The 16,251-nt window shown below is 37.7% G+C and overlaps 1 protein-coding gene across 1 annotated transcript in view; it reads left to right on the top strand.

Annotated features, from left to right (window-relative positions):
* The window catches only part of LOC103808406 (probable phospholipid-transporting ATPase IIB), a gene marked incomplete at its 3' end in the record, with an annotated part of 47,084 nt that extends 34,965 nt beyond the window's left edge, over nucleotides 1-12,119 (top strand). The window contains exon 7 of the mRNA XM_009081222.1: nucleotides 12,025-12,119. Coding sequence (XP_009079470.1) covers nucleotides 12,025-12,119 — 95 coding nt within the window. The remainder of the gene's footprint in view (nucleotides 1-12,024) is intronic.
* Between the last annotated feature and the right edge of the window lie 4,132 nt (nucleotides 12,120-16,251).

The raw sequence follows: 16,251 nt of genomic DNA, 5'->3' as shown, positions 1-16,251 counted from the left end.
TTCTTTGCTGCTGTCAGGATTGCCATATAACAGAAGTTTCCAAAAGATCTTAATTGACTTTCAAATAAATTAAAAAAAGAATGAAAATTTTCTGGAATAATATATTGGGGGGTTTTATATTAAAAAGGGTAGGAGGAGATGAGTTATGGCTGAATCTTGGTTTTGCTCATTACATATGGCAGAGATGACAAGCAGTTTGAAAGATTTGTCCCATTTATCAGCCTTCCACCAAATGAAAGGAAATGTTCATGCTGAGCCTGCTCCAAAAGATGCTGTAAAGGTTATTTTCATTTGCTGTATAAGCAGGCATCGTGCCAAAACCAACTGACTACCTTAGTGTAAAGCTGTTATGCAAATGTAGGCAAGATCTCTGTTACACCAACACAAAGCTCCCTTGCTGAAATTAAGCTAGATCCTAAGTGGCCTTTAACATAGCTTTCAGGTTCATTTTTAAATTGCTTGGCATGCTCTGTGCATTTTATTTGTCTATATGCCATCTCAGTCATAAAGCAAGGGCTAGACAGGGCATTCCAGACATCATCATGTAACTTTATAATTGTCCACAGGAACTGCCAACTGAAGCATGTGTTAATAACTTCAGCATTATGGGAGTATTAGCAAAGATACTGTATTTGTAAAACACAAGAAAAATTTCAGATAGAAACTCTTTCTTCTCTAAGCTAAAATTCTTGTACTCTACATTAGCTGTGCCTTGGTTTGGTGCCTTGGTTGTGCCTTGATTCAATGACTGGCTTCTGGTCCAGGTCAGGGATTCCTGTGCTAACACACAAAGGTGTTCAGACATGAACTGCATCTGGTTCTTCATGAGAATATGGTGCATGTGTCTATAAGACTTGGTATCTGTGGAATGTTTGTGCTCTGTTAACTTTCAGATGTGAAATTCTGACAGGGTGGCTACCAAATGTCAAAAAAGAATGAATGATGCTTTCTTTTTTTTCTTCCAAGCTTTTCATTTACACACCTTCAGTAACCTCAGTTTCTTACTCATGGGCAAAAGTTGGCACATGCAGTGAGTGGTGCTGAGCTATTTTAGCTATCAATTTTTTAGTAAGTTCTAGAGCAGATGACTCTTGGAGCTAACATCTTGGCTTTTCTGTTGTTCAGATGGTTCTTTCATCCTCTCTTTTTTCACAAAAATTCAAGGAACTTCACTTTTTGTGGCACTCTATTGGACCTTTTCCATATGCTCATTCCACACTTGTACTGGAGAGCCCAGCACTGGACACAGTACCCCAAGTGTGGCATCACTATCCTGAGCAGAGGGGAAGGATCACCTCCATCGACCTGCTGGCAATATCCAGACTAGGATACCAGCAGCTTCCTCTGCTGCCAGGGCATGTTACTGGCTCATGTTCAACCTGGTGTCCCCCAGGATTGCCAGGTGCTTTCCTGCGAAGCACCTTTCGATCCGGATGGCCCCAGCAGATGCTGGTGCATGGGGTTGTTCCTCACCAGGCACAGGATTTTGTGCCATTTCTTCGAGGTTCTTGTCAGCCTGTTTTGCCAGCCTGCTGGGGTCCCTCTGGACATTTCCTCATTGCATAGATCAGTGTCCTGAGTTCCACTTATGAAACTGCTTAAAATGGTGCATTTACTCAGGTATAAAATACTAGTCGCAAACATGTTTACACTTTTCAGAATTGTAGCAAAAAGAGTGATCTCACTTGCATTAAAATTTGTGGCTAAGAGTTTTCAGTATTCTTTACTTGTAATTACTTGAACAACAATGGTATGAGTAAAATGTGGGAATAAAACAGGAAAATAATGTTTATTTTGAGACTTTGTAGCAATTCATTTCTGTAACAATATAACTGTCTCAGATGAGATTTTTTTTTTCTTTAAATGCTAACCATTTTACTGGCATAAACTGCAATGCAGGTACAGGCTTAAGTCACCATTCATATAGCTTGATTTGCTGTTGGAAGGGGCTGTGAGTTAACTAGTTACTAGGCTTACTCCACAGTCTACCTACTCAAACAAAGTCTGCTAATTAAATAAGTGAGTTGTCTTGAAAATGATGAGTTCTTAAGCATTTCTCTACAGAAGGAGAGCATCGTGCTGGCAAGTATGTTTTGTTTAAAAGATCTAGTTTTGTAGATCTTAAAAGGCAAGTATTAGCAGAACGTTTATGTCAAAGTATAAAACTGCAAGGAAAAATACAATAAAGGTGAAAGTGATGCATGTACTACCTACTTTTTTTCTGAACAGTTATTAGTAAATGTTCTACAAGTGACTTAATTGTCTGGGCCCCAGCCTATCCTGGAATGTCAGATATTTGAAAATCAAACCAGAAGAAAAAATGTCCGTTTGGAATTCAGTTGTGCAGCTGATGTCACTTTTTATCTCTTCATAAAACCAACTACTGCAGAATAATAAGGCTGAAGGAGTTGCATTTATCATACATTCTGGAATTTTCTATTATGTTTAGAAAACAAGCGTTCTAAAACCTACCTGTCTGGAAACTAAAATGCTTTGAAAATCTGTTGCTACAGAGAATGATAAATGACTAGAGTTAAGTTTTGCACATACGGCCAGATAAAAGTTTATCTTCAGGGCATGAGTAGCTGCCAACAATCTGTCCAAACTACTTTAATCTGTTTCTATACTTCAGTTCCTATTCCGTTTTTTAGCATTTGATTTAACTCAGGCTTGAAATGTTTTGGTATCTACTTGAAGTCACTGAGTAATAGTCATTCAATGTGATCAGCTACTTGTTTAAGATGCAGTCAGATAGTATGAATGTTATGTGGTGGAAGGAGGTGGTCTCAGCAGGCATTAAGCTCCTGATAGTATTGCTCTACCTATATTAGAGATGTAAAATTACACAGTAAAATCTTATTAGAAGACATGATAATGCATTCCAGGCAATGAGCAGTAGGACAAGAGGGCACAGACTCAAGCTCTGCCAGGGGAGATTTAGGTTGGATATTAGGAAGATATTTTTTTACAGAGAGAGTAATCAGGTATTGGAATGTGCTGCCCAGGGAGGTGGTGGATTCACCGTCCCTGGAGGTTTTCAAGACAAGACTGGATGTGGCACTTAGTGCCATGGTCTAGTAATGATGATGGGGTTGGACTCTATGATCTTTGAGGTCTTTTCCAACCAGGTTGATTCTATGATTGTGTGATTTCTATGATTTCATTTCCTACTTACTTTATTTTCTTTTCCATGCATACTTGGGCAACTAGCACAATCCATATGTTTCATTAGATTTGCAGCAAAATAAGCAGTAGCAAAAAAATGTTTTACTACCTATTTATTTTTCTTACTAAACCAAAAAAGAGTTGAAAAAACTGATCTGTAAGGGGGTTGTGTATTGTGTAAATTCACCTGTTCCCACTTGCCAATGATGATGCATTTCCCCAGAAATATAAGGGCATTTGGTGGCTTGGCTGGAGTAACAGTCCATATATTCTGAAATTGCAGCAATTCCCCGAAACATCTTAGAGAAGCTGAGGATAAGAATCATCAAAGCAGATCTCAGAGGCAGGACAAGTCAGGCAAACTATGTGTATTAAGAACTGATGGACTGTGGGTGTGTTTGAAAATAAAAGACAAATTACACTTAGGTTTGAGAATTCTTTGTGTAGAAGCAGTTTATAATATGTTGCCTGTAAGTATCTGTTCATAAGAGTGATACCATGAATTATGTTTTGTTGTAAGATACTGGCACCTTTTTCTGCTCATAGATTATTGAATTTGGGGTGTTTTTATTTTCTTTTCTTCCCTGAAGGCTCTGCTGGGCAAGCTGTTAATGTTAATTTGATTCTTTGAAACAATTGGAACATGTCTCTTGGTGGTCCTCATCTTTATTGTGAAAAAGGAATTTCTGCATAATCGACAAAATCCTGATTGTTAGGTCTTTTGTGGATTGATCTTGCAGTAGTTTTAGTTGTCTCACTAAAAATTTAGAAGTGATCCTCAAATCTATCTTAATGTATTCAGAAGGAGAGGATGGCTTGCACATTTTAATCTGACTTTCATATGTGGCTTGAGGTGTGTGGCTGGCTGGAGTTGGAATGGAAACTTACGTAGCCTTGAACTGCTTTAAGTCTAGCAGCTCTCTTTACAGTGGACCAGCCTGCCTTGTAAGGAGTACCTAGCTGGGGAGAGCACTAGGTTTTCCTGGCCAGTGCTATGGCCCATGTTGCCACACTGTCAATTTAATTAGAATATTTAACTTCTTCAGTTACTGTTCTGACTGCAGGTACTTATGTAGCTTTACACAGCCTTCCCCTGTCTGTCAAGTAAAAAGAAATTGGAAAAATTATAAATCCTCTGCTTTTTGCTGTAATTAAGTCCAGTGTTACATTTTTGCAGCTGGGTCTGTTACTTCTTCCAAGTTAGCAAACAGTCCACATGAATGTGCTTTTCCCTGCTAAATTTTAACAAAAAAATTATCCTCTTGTTTTTCATATGTCTATTGTAACCTGATGGTTTTGTCAACTCCTCTGACTTGTACTTTTCTGTTTAAGCTTTATGAGCTACCAAGGCTCTTAGTCTTGCTCCTCCTAATTTAGTTAATGGAATGCCCTTCAAGTTGATTATTATTGCTCCTGCTAAAATCTTCAGGACTAAACATGCACTCAGTGGATTCTGGTTTATTTGGCCATACACTGTTTGTGAGCTCTGATTTCATCAAGAGAGAAGATGATCCTTAAGTCCAGCATCAGCACTCTTCGAGGTGTGGATGCAGTTTTTTGTATTATTAGTCTTTAGAAATACATAAGTGCATTAGGGAGGTTGATGGGGACAGTGAATTCTGCTGTGCTGTCAGAGCTCTCAAATCAGGAAGCTCTTTAGTAGTATTCTTATTTTGATATGAAAAGCAAGAACTTTTTCAGTGTTCTAAGCATTCTGTATGGCAGATATTTTGATGTAGTTGTTACTCTGAAGACGTAATAATGCACACCGTCTCTTTTCTGTATCACTGTGTTTCTGCAAATAGAGATTGCTAGTATACGTCAGAAGAATAATGGAGCAAAGTGGTACATCAAATCCAATTAAATGGAAAAGATAAAGTAATGGTTTTGAGTATCATTCTATATATCTCAAAAATAATATAAGTCAGTAAGTTAAAATATGAGAAAGTGAATGTAGATGCCTTTTTTAAAAAAAAACCTGGAACATTGCTGTATATAAGAGAATTCCATAATGTTTTAATAGAGATAAAAATTCCTAAAGCGTACTGAATCAATACAGCAATTCAAAAAAGATGTGATGTGATCAAGCTTGGATTAAAAAACATCTGTGTTCTTGTCAATAAGGAACTGTGATGAGTTTAGGGGTATCATATTGACTGTGTATTAATACATGGTATCCTATAAGACCATCAGCTGATTGTTTAGAATGTAAATGAAACTGTTGATGGATCCAGTGACTGATGGCTTAAATTCCAATTAATCAATTGCTTCATCGGTTTCTTAATTCAGATCAAATATCTCAAGTACACACAGTTCTCACCTGGTCTTAAGTGAAATTAATGTTTTAAAACTAATTTAATCAGTCTTCTATAAATGCCACTACATTTTTCAATCCCATCCTATGGAATGGCATTGTAGCTTAAATGTTTGGGATGTTTCAGGTGTCTTGGGTTTTTATTCCTCCTTAGAAGCTATCATAATTGAAAGCTGCTTGTTATAGTAGTAAATGAAACTCTGCACTCCAATATGTCATCTTGGCGCTGCTATTCATCTTGTCATCAGTTTAAAATTTTCATGCACATAGTGACTTAAGTAATATAAATGATTTAAAAATTAAGTTGTTTGTAAATGATCTGGTGTGAGGTGTGCAAAGTCAAAGTCCATTTTTGTTTTCTTGGGTTTATTCTAGTAACCCATCTCTTTCAATGCTTTTCACTTAAAGCAGGAAGGCTGTAATCCTACCAGACAATATATAGCTGTTTATGGCACTGAGTTCCACGTGCCCTGTTTCCCAGTGACCCATCAATTAATTCATCAACACTTGACGCAAGCTCTTCGCTGTGACACTTATACCAGTTGATCTTAATTTGATTGCCGTTAAAACCTTCCTTTCCTGACAACTGTTGTCAATTATACAAAATAAAATCAAGTATTCATAAGTAGGCTGTAATAGGATATAGGCAGACAGATTTAATAATTCAGTTTTGCTGAGGCTTGAAAGGCATTACTTGTAGCTGTTGTTCTCATTTGTAAAAAATTCATTGGATACAGCTCTAGAGAGAGAAGGTAGACATAATTTTATTTATTTAGATCTGACAAAGAAGAACCCAGACATGTAGTGATGGTTTAGCATTATCTCTGTTTAAGAATAACTGACATGAATTCTTATCAGTTACATATTCTAGAAAGTAAATGCAATTTACTTTTAGGATTTTTTTTTTTAGACGAATTCAAGAGCACGCATTCTATGATTGCTTTTTGACAGTATATGTGTAATGGAGTATGGAATTCAAGCCTGTATTTATGCAGAAAAAACAGTACTTTTCAACACTGGGGTGCTTGGTCTTTAATAAGCTTGTAAAATATGCTTTTTCCTATACATCTGCTATATACAAGGAAATTGTAGTTGGTTTCCTCCGATGCAGCTTCATCACAGTATAATATTAAAATGTATACTATGGTATATTTGAATTATGAGTACTCTATAGTGCTTATTGGCAAGTCTCTTCAGAAAAAAATTTGCAAGGGGAAATTAATGTTCTCCAAGATAAAGTTAAATACAGTTTCAGAACTTCTGTGCTGATTGACTTCTTATATACTATTCTTCACTGTGTATACTGGTGTTTGTAACAAGTACTGTGGGTGGGTTGACTGTTCAGGCTCTGTGCAAGGGATTTGACTGTACTTGTGAAATCTGAAAATGGAAATATTTTTTAAAATAATTTTGCTTGTAAAACGCTGATTACATAGGTGTAGTTGAAGACAAGGTATGCTGTAAGTGACTGTTCAAAACGAGCAGAAAAAGTGAAGGACAGAAGCATGGAACTCCTTTTATGATGATGTGTTGTTCACTTAGTAATTTTCAATGCTAATCAGAATAAGTTATTCTCTAGGGTTTTTTGGGGTTTTGTTTTTAGGGTGGTTTGGTTTGGTTTGGTTTGGTTTGGGGTCTTTTTCTCCTGAATTGAGAATGCTCCTGAATTGAGTCTCGTGCCATGATTTAGAACTTCTTCTTAGACCCTTCTTCAGAGCAGGAGCTGGGAAATGAAAATTAAGTTCTGGATACAGGACAAGTGGGATAGTTTAGTTTGTTATGGCAATTTCTCATGTTGCTTTTTGTCAAGAAACCTGTCCAGTCCTGGAAAGCAAGTGCTTTAAGTATTAGCCAGTAGACTTCATGATCAGGAGGGAAGCAGGGAGGAAGCTCTGCGTTTACATCATGCCACTCTACCTGTATTTTTTCTTCGCCATTTTCAGAATGTGATTTGCAGGGAATTTCCATGAGTCAGTGTATGCATTTTGAGGTATTTGGATCCAATTATCTGGTCTTGGATTATTCAAGAGTGTTATTGCCTAACAAAGAAGATGAGGTCATACTTGTATAACTGGCAGGATATTCTGTCTGGTTATTTAAGAGCACTGTTAGGCTACTAAGGGAAGTTCAGTAGTAGACAACAACAGAACAGCCTTTGCCTAAAACATCTCTGAAAGAAAAATGTCTGTAATACACAGGAATGTATGTAATACACAGGAGATGCTACAAGTAACACACAAATTTGTTTCTGCAGCAAACTAAACCAATTTCTCTAGAGTAGCTGAGATTTTCTTTTCACACATACTGCAAATATTAAATTACAGTGTAATTCAGGTAGTTTGAATTATTTTTTTGTTTTTCATTATAGCTTTCCATTAAAATCAGGTAGTTCGATTTTATATAGAATAAATTTTTTCCTTTTGCAAAGTAATTGCCCTTGTTCTGTCAATAGCGCTATTTGGAGTTTCTTGTGTTAACTACACTTTCTTTACAAACTGCTTGTTAAACAGCTTGAATGTTGAGCTAATTGTTTTAAGGAGAAAGTATCCATCTTTGCGCTTAACAGAGACAACATTTCCAAATGAAATAAAATAGGAATAAATATTTTAATTAATACACAGCAGCTTTTCTTTTCTGAATGACTTGCATAAAAGACCGGGGAAGCTAGAATACATATAAGAAAATATGTAACGTGCCAAGTAATAGCTTCTGTAACAGTGCCCTGTACTCAGTGCGGGTGAGGCCACACCTTGAATACTGTGTACAGTTCTGGGCCCCTCAGTTCAGGAAGGATATTGAGGTGCTGGAGCAGGTCCAGAGAAGAGCAACGAGACTGATGAAGGAACTCAAGCACAAATGCTATGAAGAGAGGCTGAGGGAGCTGGGGATGTTTAGCCTGGAGAAGAGGAGGCTCAGGGGAGACCTTATCGTCCTCTACAACTACCTGAAAGGAGGTTGTAGTCAGGTGGGGGTTGGTCTCTTCTCCTAGGCAGCCAACAGTAGGACAAGAAGGCACAGACTCAAGCTCTGCCAGGGGAGATGTAGGTTGGATATTAGGAAGAGATTTTTTACGGAGAGAGAGATGAGGCATTGGAATGGGCTGCCCAGGGAGGTGGTGGATTCACCATCCCTGGAGGTTTTCAAGCTGAGACTGGATGTGGCACTTAGTGCCATGGTCTGGTAATGATGGTAGGGTTGGACTTGATGATCTTTGAGGTCTCTTCCAACCAGGCTAATTCTATGATTCTATGATTTTTTTCAGAAGCTTATACTAAAAATTGTAATTAATGCTCAGAAGTATGTATATAAAAATAAAAATTAAGTATTTGGTGATAGCATGACTTTATGTACATTAATGTCAAGGAATTTAAGGATATCTGCATGTTGAGAAATTAATTCTTCAGGGCCTTTTTCTTCAGGATTTCTAGAGGCAGGTAGGTCACTGATGCGTGTGTACACGTACACCAGTCCCAGAAGCATTTGGTGTGTATATGTCCTTCAGATATGTTCTGGTTGAAGCATTAAGTCCAGCACACACTGAGTAAGTAGAAATCTTCCTTCTTACTCTCTATTGAGCACAGTACCTTTGTTTGGCAAATCTATGCCTGGCATATCATGGCCCTAAATTAGTGCCTTCATAGATGAGCTTTAGTATCTCTATTTCAAAACACCATGAAATCTACTGAAGTAAACATTTATTTTTCTTCAGTATTCTGTTAACACCCTAAATAGCTTTAAAAAAATGTTATCTCAAATAAACACAACTAAGAAGGTAGTTAATAACTAGCAATGTATCCTTATAATTTGAAGTTAGATAGTTACTTCATGTTCTTAAAATTATTTTCATCCTTTGCATTCAGGTGCTGTTTTTCCACAGAAAAGCAGGCTTAGGTTGAATTCTGGATGGGAGTCAAATAATAGAGCTTTTGCTAAATCACCAAAACACAATTGTAGTTCGAGGACTTTCCTAAGCAGTCAATTTCCACCATTTCAACTCGAATGGTTATAAAAATCAGTTTACTTACACTTGGGCAGCACCTTGCATGGACTTGCTCTAAATTGATTTCTGCCTGTCTTCAAGTGATTAGGCTAAATTAATATTGCATATCTATAAATTAGTTTAAATGTGCTCATGTGAAGTTTGTGCCATTTTTGATAAGTGGTTAAACTATTTAAGCTCAATGTAATTTCCCTAAATCAAATCTTAAAATCTAATCATAGAATAATAATATTATTATTATAGATTATTCCAAAATTTTCACTAGAATGACAGAAATAAGTAAGATATGTTCCAAATGTTCGACTTTGTCCATTAATTTTGAATGACTGTGCATTGTTATGGGACATGAGCATGAGTGCCCTCACTGCATAAAGTAAAAGTTTTAATTTTATGCATTCTCCTTTATATGTAGCCTTATGAAAAATTCTTCTGTTTATTGTAGAGGTTTTTATTCTTTTGTCTTTTTTTTTTTTTTTTTTTTTTGGTAAACAGCTGTGCTTTGATTGGTAACTAGTTAACATATGTAGTGACATTTCCTTAAGCACAGAACTTCAAAAACCAATTAATTATTTGTGTGTTGCAAAATAATTATCACGTTCAGGAGTTATCACTGCATTCAGAGGGAACAGCAATTCCTGACGTGTATAGATGTGGGGTTTTTATGGCAAGTCATATTCAGGTTAGAAATATAAGAGATTTTTAACATGGAGATTTTTAGCATTCTGCAAAGTGTATAACACAATTTTTGAATACTGTTTTGTGGGTGGTTTTGTTTTTAATTTTGTGATGGGGAGGAGGAGGCAGTGCTGCTGAGCATTTTTAAATGGAACAATTAAAATAGCTAGTTTTTCCAAAAGACTGATTTTTAGAAGTTTTATGTACTGCTGACTCAAATACCTCTCAAAGGTTAAAGTACATGTGACTTTCACGCAATACTCAGTGGGGAATATTTAGTTTTACACAAATGCAAGTGTTTGGTTTGGATGAAGACTTGTTTTTATACTTTCTAATGACATGTTTAATCTTCCACGTTTAAAATCAATCCTTACAGAATACTTAAAATTACTTAGTCAAATCTGCTGTGGTATTTGAGGTAGAGAAGAGGATTGTATTGTTTCAGTTTTGCTGTTGTGATCACTATTGAAAGCTGACTTGGCAGAAAGCAGTCCCTTTTTCTGGATAAAAGGGAAACAGGCTATGAGATAAGTTATTGATGAAATTAACTGCTGAAGTGGAGAGGAAATGCAGCTGGCCAATACATGTCATAGTGTGAGCTCTATTAAATGAATATATGTGCAGTCAACCATTCACAGGAGCCACACTGGTCTTGAACTGCATTGATCTATAGTATAATTCTAAATTAAATTGATGGAAGAGAGCAACCATTGACAGGAAGGGTAAAGAGAACCATGAAATGTCTTGTACAGGAAAAGCATGATGGAGAGTAGGCTCATCTGTGCCATGGACAGAAAATGTGGTGAAACTCTGGTATTTCTAGGTGTTCCTAGGTGCTTCACCCTTAATTATAATGCAGTGTATGTCACTGGACTCTTCAAAAAGTGCTTTATAGTATTTTATTTTTAGAAGAAAATCCATAAAGAATCCTGTCAAGAATTTAAAAGCAGGTTTTCAAGATCTTAAGATACAGCTTTGCAGCTTACATCTCTGAGCTTTGTGTGAAATTTAGCTGGGATAATGTGCTCTGAGAGCTGTTTATATTAACATTTAAAGATTTGTTTACTTACTATGCACTCAATATAAATATCACTGTTACATGAAGGTCTGTAAACTTCTTTCAGTCTGTTGTGCAAAAATGCTACCTTTTGGTCAGATACAGTTTCAGGTGGCTTCTCTCAAGCATGTCCTTTCAGACCCTTAGCTCATCGAACTGCTTCATTTGCAGGCCTTGATGAATAAAACATTGGGTTCTGCTAGATTTTACTTACATCAGGGTCCACATGTCCTGTAAAAGAATCTCTCTCTTAATTTTGTGTTCACGGGTAGGTACCCTTTCTTGACGTATTGCTTTGACACACTCAAAGCTTCTAACACAGTTATCTTGTCTGTAATAAGACTCAAACCTGGATATGGTCCTTTGCCAGTGTTTCCTTCCATCTGATTGCTACTACATCAGTACTAGGGGTGAAATTGCTTTGTTAGTTTTTCTTGTGTTATTTGAAGCATAGAAGGAATTATTCTATAAAGAAATAAAACTAAGCCTTTTTAATTTCAGTTGAAGTTGTCTCTCTTGCTGATAACATTTGGAAACCTGTTTATAAACTATTAAGAAACCTGAAAAATAGGATTTCCCTCCATTCATTAACAGGCATATTGTTAATTTTATTAGAAAAATGATGCAATTGTGATATCTGGGGCATTCCTAGAAGAAAACACATAGATACTCCAAAATATAAATCCTTTTATATGTGGCACATTTATTTAAAAATGGTTGTAAATTGTGTTATTTCCACTCTGCTGAACATTTTAATCCAAATTGAATTTTTGAGATCAAAATAATAGTTTGATGTCTCTTTATAACTTCAAGGTTCGTGTTTCATTCGAACTGACCAGCTGGATGGAGAAACAGACTGGAAACTGAAGGTTGCTGTCAGTTGCACTCAAAGATTGCCAGCTTTGGGAGTAAGTATTTTACCTATTTACTTTTAAGATATTTTCTATGTGTGCATATATATCTGTTATCTAAGAGATTGTTACAGTCACTGTAAGTATTGGAAAATACCTGTTACTGCAGTCTTAGTTTTTGCAATAAATAAGACACTGATATTCCCCAGGATGCAGAACAAGAAGTTGGTTGTGCGAATTTTCTTGGGTTTGCATTGTAAAGAAACTGAGTCAGAATTGGATTTTTTATCATTCAGCTTGGTGGTTCTCACTGTGGTTCCCGCTGAGATCCACACTCTGCAGCAGTGTATCACAGTTACAGTGTTTGCAACCAAGTGTTAGACTGCAAGTGCAAGTCACTGTTGCCTCAGGAGCCATTGCTCCTGAGGCAAACCACTAACTTTTAAGCTTGAGAAACAGCAGTCTGCTAATGGAAAGTAAAGTGCTTTTTGTTTTCATGATGCCTTCTGGTCTGACCAGGTGGAATGTGGAAGTTCTTGCAAGGAGGGCTCTCCAAGAGTTGCCCACGTCTTTATTTTCTGAGTTGCATATATGTGTCATGTCATGGCTAATGATAACCGTGAAAAAGGACATGAGTTTGTATGTGTGTGTGTATATGCATACAAAATAGACATATATCCACACAAAGCTTGTGAAATTGTACGAATGTCTCCTAATAAGAAGCTGAATTGTGTCCCTTGTACTGGGGATGCTTGCTATGTTATGGGAGAGTTGGCTTGGTATTAAGAGACTTGCTCTGGAAACACATTCAAGTCATGAACATGTGGAAATTTACCTCTACAGAATCTCTGATGTTTTGACACTAAATCTTTTAGGTGTTTTATTAAAGGTAAATATGCCTTAAGAGGACTGTTTATATGCTATCTCTGTAGAAAAAGTGTTGGATTACCTGCCAGATCTTAGCAGGACTACTGCAGGTACATTTCCAGAACTAGAGTTGCTGCCACACTCAAATTAGCAAAAGGGAGAGGGTTTTTTTCCTGTGTTCGTATTCTCTGGCTACTGGCTTCACATGTGACAGGAGAAAGAATTTAGAGAACTGGGAAGAAGCACTGGAACCCTTGGCAATGGTCATGCTAAGTCAGGCTTCAAGACAGGAGTTCTGGTGCAAGAACAGACTCTAACAAGTATTCTGTAACCTGCAGTTGAATCGAGGATTTGTAATAATGCCTCTCTGTAGGTTTGTAACACTTAATAATTGATCTATCTTGTTTTCTCATTAAAAGAAAATCATATCCAGATTTGAGACAGATGAATGCCTTTGACTCAAATCCAGTCAATTTTCTGTCTTGTTTAGATTTTTTAAAATTAATTAGTGCTTTTCAAATAGTTATAACTGTATCCAAAATAGCTATTATGTCTGATTTCTCTTTTGTTTTGGAAACATCACTGACCGCATCTGGCAAATGAAACACTGTGCAGAGCACAGAATTTGCTGGTTTGCTGGTTATAATTTTGGTGTTCCAAGCCTGGAAATTTTGGTGTTCCAAGGCTGATGAAATACGGAGTAAATTACAATGCAGAGGTTTCTCTAGACTCTCCTTTGGAAAAGATAAAAAGGTTTACTTTTTTTTTAAAGAAAACACATTCAAATCCATGTCTGCAGTGTTCCCTCCTTGTTAGGATGAAATAGACCTGGTAGACCAGGTATTTTTTGTACTGGAATTTTTATATTCTTTATTTGCAAAAAAATAAACCAATTCTCAATAGACTTGACAAATTGTTAAGCAAGTATGGATATAATACAAAATTATGGTTAAACATGTGCATTTGATTTGGACAATTAAATGACTGAGAGTTTTTAGAGTGGAAAATAAATCAGAAATGGTTGAAATTAGGGAGTTTGCATTTGAATGGTGGGACATGCAGCCTCATCTTCCTGCAGAAGTGAAGATTCGCTTCAGGTGGTGTCTGTTTTGGGCATGTAGGGCAGGGAAAGGCAAGATATCACCAAGAAATTATTTATGCATCTTGGAAACAGGATACAGAAGTCAACCATACTATATAGTAACCATTACTCCTTAGTTTGTTTCCACTTACTCACGGCTGTTGTCTGGCCTGTGCTTCTTGCAAGATCTTTGTGCTGTCTCTTTTGAACTGTAGGCAACAACCTGAGTTGCATCATTAGGTACTGCTTACACTTAATACCCCTTCTCTGGCTGCCAGCAGCAAATGGAAGCCACCAAAGCTGTTCACGTACCTCTGCCCTTTCTCACATCATGCAGTTATTGGTCCTTAACCACACTAGACTCGACATTGGATGCATCAAGCTGACATTTTATCCTGAAGTAACTAACACAGGGTGTAATACTTCCTGCCAACTAAACTAAATTATCTCTGAATTCCTATACTGTGTTGTTTGGTCAAACCACTGACACTGTAGGGTTCTTTACTGAGATAATTTTAAATGGCTGCTTCCCAGAAAGTCTTAGACTGTTGCAATGGTCATGTCACATACCTGCTTTGCTCCTAAGTCCCATCTGTCTGTGACTCATTTTGGGAAAGTGGTAACCTAATGCATCCAAATGTAAATGCTTTTTAAGGGATCCCCACATCCTTCACAGAGGATAAATGCTCAGTGCCCATCCCAGAATACTGTTTCTGTAAATGTGGAAAGCACATTGGTAATTCTTTGACTTCTGCAAAGACACTTTTACCTTTACTCAGATGGCAATCATATGTAGCAGTGTCACTCATCTAAGGAAACTCTGTGGATGGACAACTTCAGAGATTAGTAGGAAGCTCTAAGCAAGCTGTGAATATCAAACTAACAAATAGCATTATGGAATTACTTTATCATAAGCCTAGTTTTGTACTTTCTTACAGAGTTATAAGCTGTATTTGTATGTAGGCCCTACATGTATTCATATGGGTTTTTTTTAAAAGTTAAAATGCAGTGTCCAGAATGATTTCTTTGTAGTTACAGTAAAAATGATGGTTTTGGAAAAAAAGAGCAAAAATAGGCTGCATGCTTTAAATGTGTAGGGATATTGTTTGAAACTTTACACCCAACTTATCTAAAAAAGGAATGCTTAAAACATGTAGTTGAGGTTTTCTCAGCAGACAATATTCAAGCTGTCTTGTACGTGTGGTGGAAAAAAATTATAAGCAACATGGTTAAAAGTGAGGATCATGTGAGAAATGCATTTCTTCTTTGTTGCTGGAAACTGCTGTTGATAAAACCTGAAAATCAGGCAGGTTGCTTTCCAGATACTGAGTGGAAAATATCAGTTGCTTTGTAAAACATCTCTCTGTTTCTGATTTGCTAAGAAACAAATTTACAGTGATTGACTCCCTGGCGGGTGTAGTAGAGGCATATGCTTTTTGATAAGCTTAAGGTTACTTTTGGAGAAGTCTGTTGGTGTTGGAAGCAGTCTGGCACAGGGCTGGCCTGGATCAGGAACAGTGTGGTCAGCAGGACCAGGGAGGTCCTGCCCCTGTACTCAGCACTGTTGAGGCCACACCTTGAGTACTGTGTGCAGTTCTGGGCCCCTCAGTTCAGGAAGGATACTGAGGTGCTGGAGCAGGTCCAGAGAAGAGCAACGAGGCTGATGAAGGGACTCAAGCACAAGTGCTATGAGGAGAGGCTGAGGGAGCTGGGGATGTTTAGCCTGGAGAAGAGGAGGCTCAGGGGAGACCTTACCGTCCTCTACAACTACCTGAAAGGAGGTTGTAGTCAGGTGGGGGTTGGTCTCTTCTCCTAGGCAGCCAACAGTAGGACAAGAAGGCACAGACTCAGGCTCTGCCAGGGGAGATTTAGGTTGGATATTAGGAAGAGATTTTTTACGGAGAGAGAGATGAGGCATTGGTGGAATGTGCTGCCCAGGGAGGTGGTGGATTCACCATCCCTGGAGGTTTTCAAAATGAGACTGGATGTGGCACTTGGTGCCATGGTCTACTAACCACGGTAGGGCTGGACTCTATGATCTTTGAGGTCTCTTCCAACCAGGTTGGTTCTATGATTCTATGATTCTCTGAGCTTTGTGCTACGGTCTGGGATCAGCCTTGAGTTCCTTCCCGAGCAAAACGTTAGGCGGATCGGGCGGCGGAAGCCGCAGGGACCGGCCCCTGTGCCGTGCAGTGCGCTGCGCTTGCCCCCGGGGTGCCCGCGGTGCTGTGCGCGGTGCCC

The sequence above is a fragment of the Acanthisitta chloris genome, unplaced genomic scaffold (genome assembly GCF_000695815.1).
Source record: "Acanthisitta chloris isolate BGI_N310 unplaced genomic scaffold, ASM69581v1 scaffold11610, whole genome shotgun sequence".
Classification (NCBI taxonomy): Eukaryota; Metazoa; Chordata; class Aves; order Passeriformes; family Acanthisittidae; genus Acanthisitta; species Acanthisitta chloris.
This window is presented reverse-complemented; position numbering and strand designations above follow the sequence as displayed.